The sequence below is a fragment of the Callithrix jacchus genome, chromosome 6, assembly GCF_049354715.1.
Source record: "Callithrix jacchus isolate 240 chromosome 6, calJac240_pri, whole genome shotgun sequence".
NCBI lineage: Eukaryota > Metazoa > Chordata > Mammalia > Primates > Cebidae > Callithrix > Callithrix jacchus.
The window spans coordinates 157,624,283-157,643,628 of record NC_133507.1 but is presented as its reverse complement, the minus strand read 5'-3'; the positions used below and the strand labels follow the sequence as shown (position 1 = coordinate 157,643,628).

General features: G+C 44.3%; 1 protein-coding gene across 3 annotated transcripts in view; it reads left to right on the top strand.

The window, feature by feature from the left end:
• DRC11 (dynein regulatory complex subunit 11) overlaps positions 1-19,346 on the top strand; it is a 192,273-nt gene that overhangs the window by 131,298 nt on the left and 41,629 nt on the right. For 2 of the 3 annotated variants that reach the window (XM_054258074.2, XM_008999752.5), the window contains exons 13-15: positions 195-277; positions 9,151-9,258; positions 13,760-13,959. In XM_054258074.2, the coding sequence (XP_054114049.1) occupies positions 195-277; positions 9,151-9,258; positions 13,760-13,959 (391 nt within the window). Of the gene's footprint in view, positions 1-194; positions 278-9,150; positions 9,259-13,759; positions 13,960-14,189; positions 14,449-19,346 lie in introns of those variants that run through there. The other variant, XM_054258075.2, reaches the window with a different exon arrangement.

The following is a 19,346-nucleotide window of genomic DNA, read 5'->3' as shown; positions in this document are numbered from 1 at the left end:
AACATCACATCTACACACGGATGAGTGAAAGTACTGTTTTTAAAAAGTATTGTTTTTAGAAACACTCCAAAAATCCTTTTACTTGCATATCAACAAATGTACTCTGAAACAGATCTGGTTTAAGTTGATCATTAACAGAAATACCGCTGATTTCTGTGTGTGCCTCTGGAACGGACACCCTGCTTTCTCCCCAGGACCATCGAGTCTCTGTATAAGGAACTGGTGGAAGAAGGATTACTGATCCGGGCTCTGAAAGTCAACCTCTCCGATTACATTGGTGAGTACAAAAAGAATAATGCCTGTATGCGTCACATGTCACCTCTCATGTTTTGAAATCCCAGCAGCCAGAAATATGTCTTATTTACATTTCTATTCAAGCCAAAACCTGGCTCATGGTGGCTTGTGGTCAATGTTGGATTTAATTGATTAACACGACCTGAGACGATTATGTGAACTAACGGATTCTCTTAATAAAATGGATGCAGCTCTCTCCCCTCACGCAGTAGAAGCAGGCTTTTTAACCTACCAGCAAGGCTCCTCGATGCCTTCTTTCTGGCATAATCTGATTTAAGGAAATGGGGAATCATTTATGCTTTCATGTGTAAAAAAATACACCTAGGGGACAGCACCTGGGGCTTCCACAACAGCATCCTAACTGGAGGAATTCTTTCCGAAATAGAGCTTCCAATAGAGACACGAATATCAGGGAGGATTGAGGTGAGGACACCTGTTATCACAGCCTCACCTAATGGCTTTCTTTAAATTTTTAAAAAACAAGATGATGGGGCCAGGTGCGGTGGCTCACGCCTGTAATCCCAGCACTTTGGGAGGACGAGGCGGGTGGATCACGAGGTCAAGAGATCGAGACCATCATGGCCAACAAGGTGAAACCCCGTCTCTACTAAAAAATACAAAATTTAGCTGGGCATGGTGGCACATGCCTGTAATCCCAGCTACTCAGGAGGCTGAGGCAGGAGAATTGCCTGAACCCAGGAGGCAGAGGTTGCGGTGAGCCGAGATCGCGCCATTGCACTCCAGCCTGGGTAACAAGAGCGAAACTCCATCTCAAAAAAAAAAAAAAAAAAATGATGACCTGAAAACACACTTAAAGCTTAAAACTCCTCATAACTCTACACCCTAAGGCAATTATTATTTTTACTTTTATGAAGAAATTATCACCAATGACTGACAACATTCTCCTACATAACCACAGAAGGAAAATCACTGAGAAAATTGAATAATGCAATAATATACAGTGAACCTTCAGCTTTCCCAACCATCCTGATAATGTCCTTTATAAATATTTGTCTTTCTCCATCCAAAATCCAGCCAAGGATGGTGTGAGCGATAGTTGTATCTCTTCAGCCTCCCTAATTCCTTCCATCTGGAACAGTTTCCCAGCCTTCTGCCATCGTTCACAACACTGACATTTTTTAAGAGTCTGAGCTGTTCAGAGACTGTCCCTCAATTGAATTTTTGTCACCGTTTCCTCATTATTTGATTCAGGTTAAACATTTTTGACAAGAAAATGACATAGGTGATGGTACATCCCCATCAGCGTTTCCCACTGGGAGCCCTTCACGCCACTTTGCCCCACCAGTGGTGATGTCAAGTCTAACCCTGTGGTCCACTGTAAAGCATCATCTTTCCCTTTATAATTAATAAACAATCAATCCAAGGGGTGATATTTTGAGACTGTGGAGATTCTGTTCCCAGCAGCCTTTCAGGAAAGGGTTTTAGCATCCACAGATGATTTTTATAGGCGTCAGTTATTGCTGTAGCAGTTGTAAAGTGGGGACTTTTCTCTTTCCATCATTCCTTCTACATTTAATAGATACCATTCTTCTGTAGGGAAGTGTGGAATCTTTTTCAATTGTGTTATCAGTGTGGATACCTGGATTCTCTTTTTATTCAGTGTATTGTCTGTCCCTATCATTATCCATGCTGATTTCTGCATTGACCCAATTTGGGTCTCTAAGGGCAAGAAGGCTGGCATTCTCCTTTGGTCAAAGGATGGTTATTTTAATCCCTTTGCAAGACAGCCTTGTTTTCTTCTTGAGGGCTTGAAGGAACCCTCACATTTCCTAATAGCGTAAGAACTTTGCCAGAATATATATTGAGATATGTTTAGGGTTTCTATTTATTTTACTCTCTGTGTTTCTTCTTCAAGTGCCGGAGAATTTTCTCCTGTACCTTGATTCTGTTTTGTTAATTCTGTTAATATTTTTAAACGGCCATTTTTAACAGAACTGTCTCTTATTTATGGTTTGGATTCCTGAACAAAAGATCCCAGTGCGCAGTACAGTGCCTGGCACATGGTAGACTCTCATTACCTATGTGTGGACTGACTTCTCAACTAATTATTAATTTCTTATCCCTTTTGAAATGTTTCAATCATCTGTCAATATTCAGGAAGCATCTTTAAGACTCCCAAGGTCAAAGTGGATGGAGTCAGCCATTTAAGAATAACTGATATGGTTTAGATCTGTGTGCCCACCAAATCTCATGTAGAAGTATAACCCCCAGTGTTGGAGATGAGGTCTTGCAGGAGGTGACTGGATCATGGGGACAGTTTCTCATGAATGGTTTAGCACCATGCTCCTTGGTACTTTTCTCCCGGTAGTGAGTTCTCATGAGAAAGTGTGTTGCACCCCCCACTTCTCTCTCCCTCTCTTGCTCCTGTTCCTTCCATATAAGACATCTGACCCCCCCTTTGCCTTGTGTCATGATTGTAAGTTTCCTGATGCCTCCCGAGAAGCTGAGCAGATGCCAGCCTCATGCTTCCCGTATACCCTGCAGAACCGTGAGCCAGTGAAACCTCTTTTATTTATAAATTAACCAGTCTTGGCTATTTCTTTATAGCAATGCAAGAATGATCTAATACAGATTTTGTGAAAATGACTCAATCTAACCAACATAGTCACATATCCCCCAAAATCTGGCATACTTTGACCTTGTCCATATTTTCATTTTTTCCCAGTTAAGGTCCTTAGCTTGAAAGATGGCAGTGTATCTTCCTAAATCCCCACATCATAAAATAGAGCAACTAGAAAACAAAACCAAAACTCCCCAGGCAACACTTGCACCAAAACTAAATGACAAGTTTTCCCCCTTGAGCCCCAAAGCACAAGCTTTAGGGATACCAAAGGACCTGAGAAGAGGAGACCCCAACATAACCAGAGAGCAATGGGCCAGGTAAGAATCAAAGCTGAAACTAGGAGGGGTTTTGCCCACCTCAATGGCAGATGAGTGCAAAAGACCCGAATAAGAAAGTGTGAAGGGGCCATAGTGGTGACCCACCCCAGTCCCTTCCTCCACAGGACCCATAACATGAAGAAACTCTTGGGAGTGAAATCAAAATTGAACAGGATGGGAAAAACAAAGATGAAACGCAGAAAAGGCCCAGAAGAAATTAGGGGAAGGGACCAGAGCCACAATATCTCGGAAAACAAGCCAGTACATTTTTAACATCTATAAAGGCAGCAGAGCCCCCTGTGAAACTGGAAAAGGTATCCTACACCAACCACACTTCCCTCTAAAGATATTGGACTATTCACTCATATAAAGTTGAGCAATGGAAGAGTTCAAGGTCAAAGCCCAACAATATGATCATAAGAAAAAAAGAATAAGAAACCCTTAACATCCCCAAAAGACATCTCCACAAAGCAGGTCTCTACTGAAACCATTTCAGAACAAGTTAATATACCTTAAGCACCGGGTGCAGTGGTTCATGCCTGTAATCCCAACACTTTGGGAGACTGAGACGGGCAGATCGTTTGAGGTCAGGAGTTCCAGACCAGCCTGGTCAACATGGAGAAACTCCATCTCTACAAAAATTAGCCAGGTATGGTGGCACACACCTGTAATCCCAGCTACTTGGGAGGCTGAGGCAGGAGAATCACTTGAACCCAGGGAGGTTGCAGTGAGCCGAGATTGTGTCAATGCACTCCAGCCTGGGGGACGGAGCAGGACTCCATCTCAAAAAAAAAGTTGATACACATTTTAAAAAATTATAGAAGATGTGTGAGAACACCACAAAATAAAATGAGTTAAACCCAGAAGTGAGGTGACAAAACTCAATAAATATAAATAAAGGGGAAAATGTTTTAGGAAAAAAAATTTTTAATGAATACAAGAGCAAATAAAGATAATAAATAACTCTTTAAGAGAATAAAAGGTGAAAAGACAAATTTTTAAAAGTAAAACTATATAATCCCAGCACTTTCGGAGGCCGAGGCAGGTGGATCAGGAGGTTAGGAGTTTGAGACCAGCCTGGCCAATATGGTGAAACCCTGTCTCTACTAAAAATACAAAATTAGCCAGGTGTGGTGATGCATACCCATAATCACAGCTACTCAGGAGGCTGAGGCAGGAGAATATCTTGAACCCAGCAGGCAGAGATTGTGGTGAGCTGAGATCACGCCATTGCACTCCAGTCTGGGCATCAAGAGTGAAACTCTGTCTCAATTTAAAAAAAAAAAGTAAAACTAAACATGAAGGATATTAAAAGAATTCAAAAGAACATATCGAATATTGATGACAGACAAAGAAAATCCAACATACAGATAATATGAGTCCCTACAGAAGGAAACCAAAGCAAAGGAACAGAACAAATGCAAAGGATTGCAGCCGGGCACAGTGGCTTGCACCTGTAATCTCAGCACTCCGGGAGGCTGAGGCAGGAGGATCTCTTGAGACCAGGTGTTTGAGATATGCTTAGAAACATAGCAAGACCCTCTTTCTACAAAAAATAAAAACTAGCTGGGCATTGTGGGACACACCTGTAGTCCCAGCTATTTAGGAGGCTGAGGCAAGAGGGGCCCTTGAGCCTAGGAATTTGAGGTTGCAGTGAGTCCAGATCATACCACTGCATTCCAGCGCAGGTGAAAAAGCAGGACCTTGTTTCTCTATATATATATGTACACACACACACACAATTTTAATTCATGAAAATTTATTTTAGCTTTTTTCCTGTTTAGATAAAAAAAGTACAGCTGCCAGTGCTCATTTAACTTTACATAAACACGATCTTTGAGGCTAAAACAAATCTGATTTTCAATGTGAAAATGAAATATAAAAACTGTTCTTGGAGTTATTTCTAAACAGAACTAATATCAGAATTGTCCGAATCATCAGAATTGTCTATTTCGGAAAAAGTCAGATCCATCAAATAAATCTTCAGCCACCAACCATTGTAAACAATGTGAACATCATGTGTAGGAATGCTGCGTTTTGTAGGATTTGATATTTTCAGCAATCAAGAATTACTATACTTTGTAAATGGAAATACTGAAAACAGAATGCTATAAATAGAATGATGTCTTTTGTTTCCAAAATCAATATTCAAGAGCTATGCGAAAATAATAATGAAAGCAAGATATTTCATGGCAAAGTTATCTTGGAGGAAATGCTGCAGCCAAGCACACTTCTAGCAAGTATTCTCAGGGAAAATGGGAAAAGGGTTTAAATGTTTTTAAAATAGTAAAACCACATAATGAAAGATCACACTGTCTATCTGAGAGTATTGACTCAGATTGATCAAGAAGACATATTCTAATAAAAGTGCCTTTGAGCATCTATGTAAAAGAGCTCACGTGACTTGGAAAGGAAAGAAAATTAGATGATCATCAGACTTTTTCCACAGCAATGCTTTACACCAGAAGTAAATGGAGTAACGTATTTAAGATGCTCAAGGAAAGGAAGCAGGATCCTAGGACTTTGTACCCAGCCAAATTTATTTTCCAAGTACACAGGACACAGACTTACAGACATGCACGAATTCAGCAGTTTTCCCCTGAGCCCTTCCTGAAGAATGCTGAGAATGACCTACTGACAATCAAAAATGACACAAGAGACCTTGGCACAAGGATTGGTAGTGAGCATTCTATATACCCATAAAACCAAGAGTAGGTGAGGGCTTCAGGAGAGAGTGCAGTACATACGGCTGTGTGCCCTGACAACACAGCACTGCAGAACTCCCACCTTAGGGGGCTGGGATTTTGCACAGCTTGGAGCCTTCTCCTGATGAGGTAAACTCGGGGGGCTTAGAAATGCCTCCCACCTCTGGAAAGCCCACTGCTCTCAGCACCCAGATAAGTCATGCCTCGTCATCTGGTCTAAGAAGAGAATTTAACAAGATGAGGACCCAGGCGCCCTTACTCACCCTTGGATTCCCTGGTTTTGAATTTACTGTCTGTTTTCTTTTTAACACCTTGACAACAGAGGCATGGCCCATAGGGTTCCTCTGTTTCCCATTCTGTTACTCTAGGGGCCAGCGCTGCAAAGCCTGAGTGAGTGCTCAGAGCCCTTTATTTCTTCCCGCCTCCAGAAGAGGAGAGACGGTGGGTGTGGGCTGTGCCTCCCCAGCCCTTCATCCAGGAAGGGCAGGAGCAGGGATCCCCAGCACAAAACGTGGCTCCACGGATTGATGTCTTCCACCAGGCCAGGAATGCTCTACACAGATCTGGTATGCTCAGCCAGTGGACACGAAGTTGCTTTTTTTAGTCTTGAGATTTGTAATCCCACTCTCTCCTCAACACCATTCAGCTCCCAACAGTCATTAGAATCACAGCAGGTTAGAGCTACAGGAGACTGAAGAGGACGAGGAGGAGGAACAGGGCCAGAGAAAGTGAAGCCCGCACTGCAGAGCTCGGGACGACCCCTTCCTCCAGGCCCAGCCCCGCCACCCACCGCACTGCTTGCTGTGTCCCTGCATGGCCACCCTGCTCCAGAACTGGCCCTGCGCCCAGCAGCACCTGCCACAATCTCAGGTGTGGGTGAGAGAGCAATTGCCTTATTTTCTTTAATCACCTTAATTTAGCTTCACAACCTCTATTCTACCAAGGTGATTTAAACTCAGTCCTTCTTGCCAGTCCCCACCCCTGCCCCTAGGAATCAGCAAGGCCCCCAGTTCCCAGGTAGCACCAGGGTGCTGCAGAGATATCCTGGGGGCTGGTGCCCTGGAAGGCCTCCAGATCCCAGGACCTGGGCTGGATGCCCGCTGCTCAGGGACCACTGACCAGTCTCCCCTCCCAGGCTCAGGGAATCTCTCCTCCCTCTATTCCTTCTGAAGCTGCCTCCCTCCAGGATGCCAGGACTTGACTTACTCTTTCTGTGCCTCAGTTTCCACTCCTATGGGATGAGGTAATTACGGCAAATGCCTCACCAAATCACTGGGAACGTTAAGCAAATTGCAAGACGGAGTGGCCCAGGCTGCACCTGCGCGGCCTTCAGCTGCTCCTGGCATGTGGCTGGCGATCTTTGGTGTTTCCTGGTGTAAAACCGTCACCTCACCCTCCGCCTTCACCTTCACGTGGTGCTCTGCCTCCCTGCAGGTCTGCCTCTGCGTCCAAATTTCTCCTCTTTTATAAGGACACCAGTCCTGTTGGATTTAGGGTCTAATGACCTCATCTTAATGAAATCCATCTGCAGCAACCCTATTTCCAAATAAGTTCATGCTCTGAGATGCTGGGGATTAGGACTCCACACAGAGTTCCAAGGGGATTCCATCCCACCTGTCACGCAGTCCCTGTTGGGTTTTCTGCCCCTTGTTCTAGGTTTCCTGGCATTTTCATGCCTTCCATCCCAAATGCCTTTTCATCTGCCATTTTCTTCTTCCCTCTCCTGTGGAAGATCCGGTGCCTGTGCAGGGAGTCCTGAACTTCCCGAGCTCCGAATGCATGGATGGGAAGGGGCATGGCTTCTGTGTGGGGCCACAGCAAACAGTCACGTGCTTTCAATGCGAGTGCCCAAACTTGGCAGGCAGCCCCAGCTGCTTGTGTCATTGCCTCTGTCAGAACCAACAGCCACTAATCCAACGGAATATAATTTCTTTAAATAAAATCTGTTAGGTTCTAGAAAATACGGTGCATCTGGAGATTAGTGTGGGTTTAGATAAGCAGGAAAATTGGGGTCACTTTCCCCTCACCCCTGATGTTTACTGGCAACGCGTCCTGGATTGAATGGTTGCCACAGGATCTCTTTCTATTCTAGTGGAGGCCAAATTAACCACTCTTCTCTTTATTACCTGCTCATTAAAAAGTGTGGTGTCTGAAGCTGTAATAGATGCTTCCATTGTCACGCATTCTCCCAAGCAATACCCATTGTCCTTACCAAGGACATTTTCTTTCTCCATGTGGAGGCTCTGAAAGGCTGCCTCCCCCACAGCAAAACAGAGATCACTGTCTGAATTTTAACTCTGATTTCCTTAGCATTTGAAAATGCTTAAAAGCTTTGGATATTGTCAGTGTTTCATACACGCATAAATGTGCATGTTGTACCCATGTAGCATCCGAAGTTCTGCAGGACCAGGACTCACTATAGGAAGAAAGCATCAGGGAAAAAATGCAGACACTGTGATTCATTCATTGAATATTTTTACTCCAGGTTCAGATACAAATCAAGAGAGAATCATATGAACCTATAAAGGTCCGTCCTCATGACAAATGGAGGCAGCCAAACTAATTTTCTTGGTGACCTTATCTAAATTAGTTAGAAAATAACACTTCAGATTTATGACTAGTTACAATTAAGCCCTTTGATATGTTCTGATTAAACCTGTAAAGATTTATTTCTGTATTATCCCTTTGCTAATCTCTTAAAAATGATAAAAATGTAAATGAATGTTACCCTCAAAAGGAGATGTTTCTATTTATCCTAAATTAGACTCATACCCTTCCTTTCAAATGACTACATTTTATACTCAGATTTATACTGCTCCAGTACAAATTCTACCGTGATCTTAAATAACTTATTTTTAAAGTTTGCGCAAATGTTACATATAATCTCTTGGAATATAAATAAAGCAGAGTGCGCTGTGTTTCAGCCTTTTCGTGTGTCATTTTCAGCAGTTTACCCCATTTTGCATAACTCAATATTCAAATATCGTTTTAGAAAATATTAGGGAGTTAATATGATAGCATAATTTCCTGTTTACCCTACCTAGTAGAGCAGGGCTTTCTTGCCTGGATAGTTTTTCCTCAAACCTTTCTCTGAGAAAAGATAATGTTCTTCATAATGACTCTCCTGATAGGATTCTGTTTGCTCTGAAATGCTAAACTTGTATTCTGCTGTCGTTTTGCAGGTGCCAAAATTAGGCAGCTTGGACCAGCACTGTTTTCCATTCATTTTTCCTGTTTCTTTTCTCTCCAGGTGATTACAGTTACCTGGGGACCACTCTTCGCCAGGTGTCCATAGAACCCATGCCCTCCCTCCTGGACGTCAGACAGCTCATCACGTTGTACGGAATCTGGCCATTAGGTAAAGACTCGGCGTGCACGGATGTGCCTTTTCCAAGCAGGCTTGCGCCGCTTGCTGGTTTGGACAGTGTGCTTCTGTTTGCCATCTAAAGTGCACTGCAGCCTAACTTTTCCTACTGAGGATTCTGAGTGGGCACAGTTTCATTTTGATCGTGTGCCCACAGCACACAAAGTGCTACACGGAGAGCACGTCTCCACCCTCTCTGTGTGCCTGTTTAGCAGTGCTGGGCTGAAGGACATACGGGCAATGAGCCGGGGCAATAATGGGCAAAGCAAGTATCTGCAATTACAGTTAATCAAATTAGAGAACAGCAAGGGCTGCCGCTGCCTTTCACCCGCAGGCTTCTATTACTAGGTCCTAAACAGAGGCAGCCTTTCAGGAGTCAGTGCAAGTGTATTTCATGGATCTAAAGGATCACCTTTAAGGCCCTGCCAGTTTTCACCGAAGTCTCCTCTCACTGCTAAATGAGGTTCAGTTGTGATTTGTTTCAGACAGACACACTAGAGCTCTGTGGTGTGCAGGGGATGCAGGAAAGATGGGCTCTCTGTCACACCGATAGCTGCTGCTCACGTTCGCTTTTTTCTTTTTTCTTTTTTTTAATGGCTTTGATAGGTATATGACCTGAATCACCTGGGGCAGAGACGCAACTCCAGCCAGGAGTTTCAGTTCTGACAATAACTCTCAAATAGAAATCACCTTCTGTGTATTTAATTTGCTTTAAAATGGGATGGGAGTATTTCAAACACTGATTGTTCCACCTTGACTTCAGAACTTAAGCCTATTGGCAAGAAACAGTTAATTCCTCTTCTAACTTAATGTCAGAAGTCAACATACGCTTTATATTAATCTAAGATATTTATATTAGTTTGCCCTGCATTCAACACCTGGGTATCAAAGGCTACTCTGTGCTGGTCCTGGTTTTCTCTCCCACCAGACCCCTCCTGGTGGACATGGTCCAGGTTTTAATGATTCGTAAGCAGGAAAAGGTCCCCCCACTCCCACGGACCCCCATCCTGGCTCCCAGCCGGGGCCAGCAGAGAGTAGCCTTCAATACCCAGGTGTCAAATGCAGGGCAAATGAATGGCTTCTCTCTCCTGTTGTGTAAAAAATACATATACTTTATGTACTAATATATAATAGCACATAATTTATATTTATATATAACAAGTATATCAAATTTGGGGGTCAACATAATTTGTGGTCAACAGAATAAACACATAATATATATGGGGATCAATGGAAATGAAATAGAGGAGGCCTCACACTTCCTCGAAGTATCATGGAAGGCAGTAAGGCAGAAAGCACCATGAGGCCGGGCGCAGTGGCTCATGCCTGTAATCCCAGCACTTTGGGAGGCCAAGGTGGGGGATCACCTGAGGTCAGGAGTTCGACAGCAACCTGGCCAACATGGTGAAACCCTATCTCTACTAAAAATACCAAAAAAAAAAAAACACCAAAATAGCCAGGCATGGCGGTGGGCACCTGTAATTCCAGCTACTCGGGAGGCTGAGGCTGGAAAATCGCTGGAACCCGGGATTGTGCCATTGTACTCCAGCCTGGGGGACAGAAGTGAAACTCCATCTCAGAAAAGAAAGAAAGGGAGGAGGGAGGGAAGGAAGGAAGGAGGGAAGGGGAAGGGAGGGGAGGGGAGAGGAGGGGAGGGGAAGGGAAGGGAATGCAGGGGAGGGAGGGAAGGAGGAAGGAAGGAAGGAAGGAAAGGAAGGAAGGAAGGGAGGGAAAGGATGGAAGGACAGACCAACCAAGAGCCATTAAGTTTGGAAGGGAATGCCTCCCTGAGGTTGGTGTATTTCACAGCTGCAAAGGATACAAGGTGGTGTCTGTGGTCTCGAAGCTGGCTTTGAACACATCACAGAAGGGCCCCCAGGAAGTACCCCACCTGCACCCTCCCTTTCTCACTGAGGTACCTACTATCCAAAAGGGCTGCCGAGTCCTCTGGAGAGCAGAGCTGGCTGGGGCATTTGTTCTCATGACGGCGTGTGTGCCAAGTGTTTGGAATGTGTAGAAATGTCAGGCAGATGAATTGTGTGCACAGTGAAGCTTTTGGGAGTCTGATCTACATTTCATACATTAAAATAACATCCTATTATAAAAAGGAATGTTTGGGGGCCCAGTTGTTCAGATCACCTTGATGGTGGCCGCTGCCCAGACTAAAATCCTGGCCATTCAGCAGAGGACCTTGGAAACATCTCATGGCCACTTACATACCTGGCCAGGAGACACTGGCTGCAGTCTGGGGCTAGGGCTTAGACTCTGAAACCCTCTTAGTAGAGAAGAGGAAGCCCAGGAAGCATCTGGTCAGCATCCACCCACCCTCCTGGAGATATGACTGCCACATCAAGATCAGGGAGGCGTGAAGGGTGGGGGCATGCCCACAGAGCAGACACAGCGTCCCCTGTTCCATCTCCCAGCAGACCCCTCCCGGTGAACATGGTCCAGCTTTTACTGATTCGGAAGCAGTTCCAAGATGCAGAGGGGCTTCCTTGGAGGCACAGGGCTAGGAAGAGGCTGAATGGGGTTTAGGACAAAACACTGGCCTCCTTGTTACCTCTTAATCCTCAGAAAGTTGAACAGGGTTCAGATGCGAAAGCTGGACCCATACTGTGTCTCTTGGTAGCTCTTCGAGAGGGGCAGGAAGAGCTGTGGACACTGGCACATGTGTGTCCTACCAGCTCCTGGCCCTCTGCCCACCTTTGCCCTCCCTGAGGTCAGCCAGACCCCAGTTGGAGAGGCCTCCCTGGGACAACCCTTTGTACCTCTCCAGGTGACCTTGGTGACCACCCCTTTGTCTGGAAGGCCACTGACCGTATCCCTGCCACACGCTCTCCTGGATCCACCCACCCGCCCTTGCTCCTCTCCCTCCTGCCGCCCCCTCCCAACCCAAGACTGTCCTCAGCACTGTTCTCTCCTCCCTCCCCCGCTTCTGGAAACCTCTCCCAGCCCCCAGGCATCAGCCAGCACCCCTGGCACCTGAAGTCCGACCACCTTTCAGGGCCTCTGACCACTGGCTCTTCGCCCCTCCCTGTGCTAGCCTGGCTTCCCGGCCCCACATAAAGCCTGCCCACACACCCCCTCACTGCATGCTCCTGTTCTGCCCATTCCTCAGAGGCCAGTCCAGGTTCCACCTCCTCCTGGAAGTCCAGCCTGAGCCCCCCGTGGGGAGCAGTTTCTTCTCTCAAGCCCCCGCTGTGGTTCTCCTGGACCCCAGCATCACTTGCCTCCCATTCTCCTTATGTCAACACAGGTTCACCTCCGCCCCTGGCCATGAATTTTCCACAGCAAATCCTGAGCCTTTTCCACTTTTGTGTCACTCCCACAGACCCCCACCCTGGCTCCCAGCCAGGGCCAGCGCAGAGTAGCCTTCAATACCCAGGTGTTGTCGAATGCTGGGCAAATGAATGGCTTCTTTCTCCTGTTGTGAAAAACAGTCTCTCCTTTATCCCATTACATTGCTGCAGCCCCTCATAGCCCCCAAAAAAGCATGCTCATTGAATTACATTTTAAAGAGAATTTGCTCAAAACTATTTTCCAAGTTTATGTGGAGAATGGCAGGTAACTATAAAAGTGGCGTGTCTAATCATCACTTAAATTTTATACATCTTTTCAATTACTCAAGAAAAAAGAAAAACATAATCATTATATTGACATTTACAGATGATCAAAAAGAACCCATTAAGTGGCTGAACAGAAAGTAACGTGAGAGTAAATGATTTGATCACAACGCTTTCCAGAATTTAATCCCATTCACTTTTCAGGTGCGTTGTGCCCGATACCTGCTCTGCTTGTGTTCCCTGCAGTGGAGAATACCCACGCCTGAGGCCCCTTCTGGTCGCAAGGGAAATTGACGGCGTGGTGGAGAACACAAGGCATGAGCCTCTGAATGCCCCTAATAATTCCAGTCACTTGATTATCAAGCATCAAATGAACTCCGCCGCTACTGACAGGCTAGAAACCAGGGCAGGAGAGAGCAGTTCAGACTCCTGCTGCCTGGATCTCCATCTTCCCTTTATGTCACAGGAATCACTAAATGGTAGGCGGGAGGGTTGCAGGGAAATTAACTCTTAGTCAACCTTATCGTCTGCGTCTCCACATTCCTCTTCCCAAGCTTTCCAAGAATGTAATGCTGCTGCCAACAAGCAGAGAAAGCACCCCCCCCAAAAAAAAAACAGCCAGAGGTAAGCTCTTGTAGGAATGCTCTTTAAAATTATGAGTTTAGGGAAATACTGATGTGGAGACGGGGAGAAGAAGGGAATTAAGGACCCACAAAGACCCCATGGCTCCACCACAAGCCCTGACACACAAATTAAAGGTGTCACGGAGCCAGCCGGGGTGGAGGCGTGTCTCTGGTTTGCTTTCGGTGACGCCTTTATCACTGTTGTGGAAACGGGGCTCACACAGTGCAGTTTTCGCCTTGAGTTATCCTAGTCGATAACCACCGATTTTCTTGGCAGAGCACGAGCCCCTTTGCCTCTGCCTTTTTTAGGTTCTGCAGCCGTACATGAGAAAGCGCCTTTGGTGAAATCGCTGCTGTTAGTCGGGCCGGCCGGGGTGGGGAAGAAAATGCTGGTCCACGCCATCTGCACCGAAACGGGAGCCAACCTCTTCAACTTGTCATCCTCTAACATCGCTGGAAAATACCCTGGCAAAAATGGCCTCCAAATGATGCTGCAGGCAGTCTTCAAGGTATTGATTCTATGTTTTGGTTTCCAACTCTCCTCCCACTTTCAAATCACATTTTCAAATCCTGTAGATAATTTCCATTGGCAGACAAGCATGACTCTTAAGTGTCCCCATTGTCTGCTCCTGTAAATTACTTCATTATCGCATATGGCCAAACACACACAATTAGAAGCAACTTCTTCTTTTCGTAAACACCCTACTGTGCCCTCCAGATCACCATCCCTCTGCCACAGGAACCCTTCGGGAAATGCTTTCATGTCGCATTGAAAATGAAATCCACAGTTGCTTCGTTCAGCCCACCTCGCTTTCGTAACTGGCATCAGGTACAGATATTTGCGTCATTTGGATTCTTCTTCACTTGACATGCGTTGCCAAGATGTGGTACCTTCTGTGCTTCTGTGCACTCCTCACACAGGTGTGATGGAGAAGCCTGCAGGCACCTAAGCCCAACAGAGTGATGTAAAGACGGACACGGTGACATCGCAGGATCAGAGCAGCTCTGTGATCTTAGCTAAGCTCCTCGCTTTCCTGGGTCTCCGTTTTATCATCACAAAACGAATGCGTTTCAAAGAACTTTGATACCGAACATTTTATATTTAGTATCAAGGCTTCGCAAAATTTAATTTTTACTTGGCCGAGAAGCTCCGGGTTAGCCTTGTGCTACTCGTTTCAGTTACTGCAATGCCGGCTTTTACTATATCAAAACCTGCATGGTGGCAAACACTGTCTCATATTTGAGGCAAGGTGTTGGCTCTGCGTCTGTTTTCTGAGGAGCTCGAAAGGATAAGAGATGCTCATCATCGAAGTTTATAGGCATGAGAAGCAGACAGGAGTGGTTCCTTTTTAGTGTCATGCTTAATACACCAAAAAACAAGGGAGCAACAGCAATAGGATCTCTTCCCTTAGCCACGTGGTCCCTACCACTGCAGCGATTCAGGACACACCACTCTCCATTTCTCTCGTGCTTTTAAGGAGGGCGTTCAGAGAGGAATCTGCGGAGTGTACGGTGTGTCACCACCATTTTCATGCACTTTATGATCATTGTACAACTTTTTTTTGAAATTTTGATTCAAGTCATTTACCTACAGTGGATGCTTAATGACACAGCGGTTGGGGCACTAATCCCCCGTGCAGTTGAAAATCCACATATAGCTTTTGACTCCCTAAATTGACTGGAAGCCTTCCCAATAACGAAATAGTTAGCACATACTTTGTATGGTGTATGTATTATACACTGTATTCTTCTTTTTTTTTTTTTTTTTTTTTTTTGAGATGGAGTTTTGCTCTTGTTACCCAGGATGGAGTGCGATGGCGCGATCTCAGCTCACCGCAACCTCCGCCTCCTGGGTTCAGGCAGTTCTCCTGCCTCAGCCTCCTGAGTAGCTGGGATTACAGGCACACGCCACCATACCCAGCTGATGTTTTGTATTTTTAGTAGAGACAAGGTTTCACCATGTTGACCAGGATGGTCTCGATCTCTTGACCTCGTGATCCACCCGCCTCGGCCTCCCAAAGTGCTAGGATTACAGGCTTGAGACACTGTGCCCGGCCTACACTGTATTCTTATAATCAACTAGAACAAAGAAAATGTTATTAAGCCATAAAGAAGGAAAAATATATTTACTGTTTATTAAGCAGAGGTGGATCATTATAAAGGTGTTCATCTTTGTCTTCTTCACATTGAGGAGGCTGGGGAGAAGGAGGAAGGAACTGGAGGAGTTGGCCTTGCTGTCTGAAGGGTGGCAGAAGTGGAAGAAAAGCCATGTATATACGGACCCACACAGTTCAAATGAGTGTTGTTTAAGGGTCAACTATACTTTTCATTGGGTTATTGGTTTCATTGGTTCCTTTCATTGGTTAGGTTAATTTTGTATTTCTTTGTATTTCAAAATGTCTTAGAATTTTGAGGAGCTCTCCAACTATGTGCGTTTCCGTACTTCTCCCTTTAGTGCTGTCAGCTGCTTCATGTATGTTGAAGCACTGCTATGAGGTGCATCCACATTTACGATTATTTTATCCTTATGAAATGAGGCTTTTTGTCCTGGAAATACTCTGTGTCTTGAAATCTACCTGGTCTGATACTAATGGAGCCACATCTGCTTTCTTATGTTTGATGTATATGGCATATTTTTATATTCTTTCGTTTCCAATGTGTCTGTTTCTTTATAGTTAAAGTGCATGTCTTATGGATAGCACATAGTTGGGTGTTGCTTTCTTATTCAGTCTGACGACACATGCCATTTAATTGGAGCATTTGCTGTCTTTTTTAAATGCAGTTGTTGGGACGGCTGAGTTAGGGCTATCATTTTGCTGTTTGTTCTCCATTTGTCCCATTCCTCTTTCATTCACCTTCTCTTTTCCTGCCTTCTTTTTGGTCTTTTTTATTATTATTTTTTTTTTTAGTGGTCACCTATAGATGACTGTAGTCATTCTTAACTTATCACAGTCTATGTAGAATATAATATTTTACATGAAATATGAGAATCTAATGACAACATAATCCATTTATTATCCCTGTCCTTCATTATAAAATTTACATCTATAAATGTTATATATGCCACAATAGAATGTTATTTTTTCATTTAATAGTCATTTGTCTTTTTAAAAAATTAAGAGAGAAGAAATTTAGTCTTTCATACGTATGTATATATTTGCCATTTCAGTACTGTGTTTGTTTCTGTCAAGTTTTCACCTGGTATCATTTCCCTTTCGGCTGAAGAACTTCCTTTAGCATGTATCACAGTGTAGGTCTGCTGGAGACACATTTCCTTGGCCTTCACTTTATTTACCTTAAAATACTTTTACAATGCCTTCATTCTTGAAGGATATTTTTGCTGGATATAGAATTCTGGGTTGACCTTTTTTTCAGCACTTTTAAGACATTATTCCATTGTCTTCTGACCTTCATTGTTTCTGATGAAAAGTCGGCAAAATTTCTAATTATTTATCCCCTGTATGTAATGTGTAGATAAATAATTTTGAATTATTTCTCTGTGTAATCTCCTGTGTCATTATTCTCTGAATGGTTGTAACTCTCTGTTTTGATTTTCATCAGTTTGACTGTGATGTGTCTAGGTATTCATGTTTGGCTGTTGCTGTTGTATTTATACTGCCTCTGGCTCAGGGTGTTCATGAATCGGTAAATATATGTTTTAAATCAGATTTAGAAACTTCAGGCCATTATTTTCTCCAGTTTGTATTTCATTCTCTGTCCCCTCTCCTTCTGAGACTCTAATTATATACACTTTGCGGTTCTGTTCTTTCTAGTTCCCACACTGGATATTAATCTGTATTCAGATTTACCTATCCTTTCTTCTACCATCTCTACTCCGCTATTAAGCCCATCTTGTGGGTAGTTTTTTATTTCTGCTCTTCTGACCTTTTGCTTTTCAGTTCCAGCATTTCCATGTGCTCATCACTCATCTTCATTTCTCTGCTGTAGTTCTCTCTCTGCCCATTTCATTTCACCATCTTTTTCCTTCAAGTCTTTGAACTTAATTGCTTTCGAGTCTTTATGTGCTCATTTCAAAACTGGGTCACCATGGCACCTGTTTCTATCTGACTGCTTTTTCCTTGACGATGTGCCACATCTCTCTGTTTCTTCATATGATTGATCATTTTTATTGTATATGAGACATTGTGGATGGTGCGTTGTGGAGTCTCTGAAGCAGACGGGGCTTTGTTCTAGCAGGCAGTTAAATGACTGACTTATCAGCTGGAACTTGCGGAGGCTTTGTTTTCCATTTTGTGAATGGGGGTCTATTTTGACTTTGTCTTTGGTCCAAAGCAAATCCCTTACTCCTTGGATCTGGTCTTTACTCCACGGTTTAAATGGAAAGCCTGTTTGCCAAGCTCCTGTGACTTGGCAGTAGCCGAGGGACATGCTCCGTTCTTCCAGTTTTTCATCTGTTGCTTTTCACCGAGCTTCTGGGAACTTTCCCCCACACAAGCACACATCTAGCGTCAGCCAGTGATTTGAAGGTGAGCTGGAATTTGAAACCAGGCAGCCTGACTTGGGGCCTCCATGTGCTTAACTACCAAGCTGTAAGCACTAAGTTTTTCAGAGGAAAAGTAAAATGAACCCATTATCTTGCCCAAACACCTAAATTTGTTCATTCTAAACATCAAATTTTGTTGACATTTGGCACTGTCAAGTAACAGACAGAAACACATAAATATAAAATTATTAGTGTTTAGAAAGCATCTATATATCCAGACTGTTCCATACATCACTGTGTATTGACTCATTCAGTCCTTACGTCAGCTCTGTGAGGTAGGCACTATCATTATACCCATTTTACTGATAGGAAAATTGAGACACAAATCATTTAGTAATTCTCCTGGCTGCAGCGCAGTGATAGGATCTCACACAATCTGGCTCCAGAACCTCCAAGTTTCAAAACTGCAATTTTACAGCTGCTCACTGACGTAGGACTGAATTAAGTACCCATTTTCTGTCTCACCAAACGGCTTGGTAGCTCCTGGTGTGAATCTAGGACAGGGCAAGGACATGATCTTTCTGTTCTCACTCTAGGAAAGTATTCATTTCTGCTGCTCAGAGATTTTGTCTTGATGCCAGATAAGCGATCTTCGCATTTATTAGAATTATCACAAGCTGGCATCGTGTGGACCACAAAACGCTGGGTGTCAACTTATTAAAATGTGAAACAGCACATTTACCCACCTGGGCCACTCCATGTCGGAGTGCCTGACACACACCTCATTAAGCTTCACCTTTCTTGTGTATATAACTGATTAATGAAAGACCCAGAGGTCTCGGGAGTGGGAGTCATTCAATTAAAAACTGTGCCCTGCGAGGCCACCGTGTCCCAGTGTGACTGACAGAGCAGCTGTCTGCATTGCAAAGAGGTATCCGCTTTTCATTAACCAAAGGCAAGCGGGACCTGATGCTTGTGCTGATGCCTAAGGACCTGACGCTTCCCATCAACGGCAGGAAGCTGGGGTGCGTGCCTGTGCCGCGTCAGCCGCAGAGCATGGGCCGGGGCTTGAGGGCAGCCAAAGGTGGCTCATGGCATTTGAGGGAGAAGGCAAAGTAACAGAAGGGCCTGATTCCTCATCGAGTCTTCCTAGAGAGAAGTCCTGTGACCGAGCTAATCTCTAGAGGGTAAATAATGCAACTACTGGGAAATGCTCGTCATTTCTCATTTTGGGCAGGTGGCGTTCGCCTCACCCACAGCACCGTGGAAACGTGCAGAGAAAAGGAGTCTCTGATTCGTTTCACAAATGCAAATTCAAATCCATTTTGCGATCACTGAGTTTGGAGGATTTCTTTATTTTACACATAGTAACTCTGATAGAATAATGACTGAGGGGTGAGGGGAAGCGTTTTCTTTTTAAGAAATGTGTTTACAGATAAATGACTATTATTT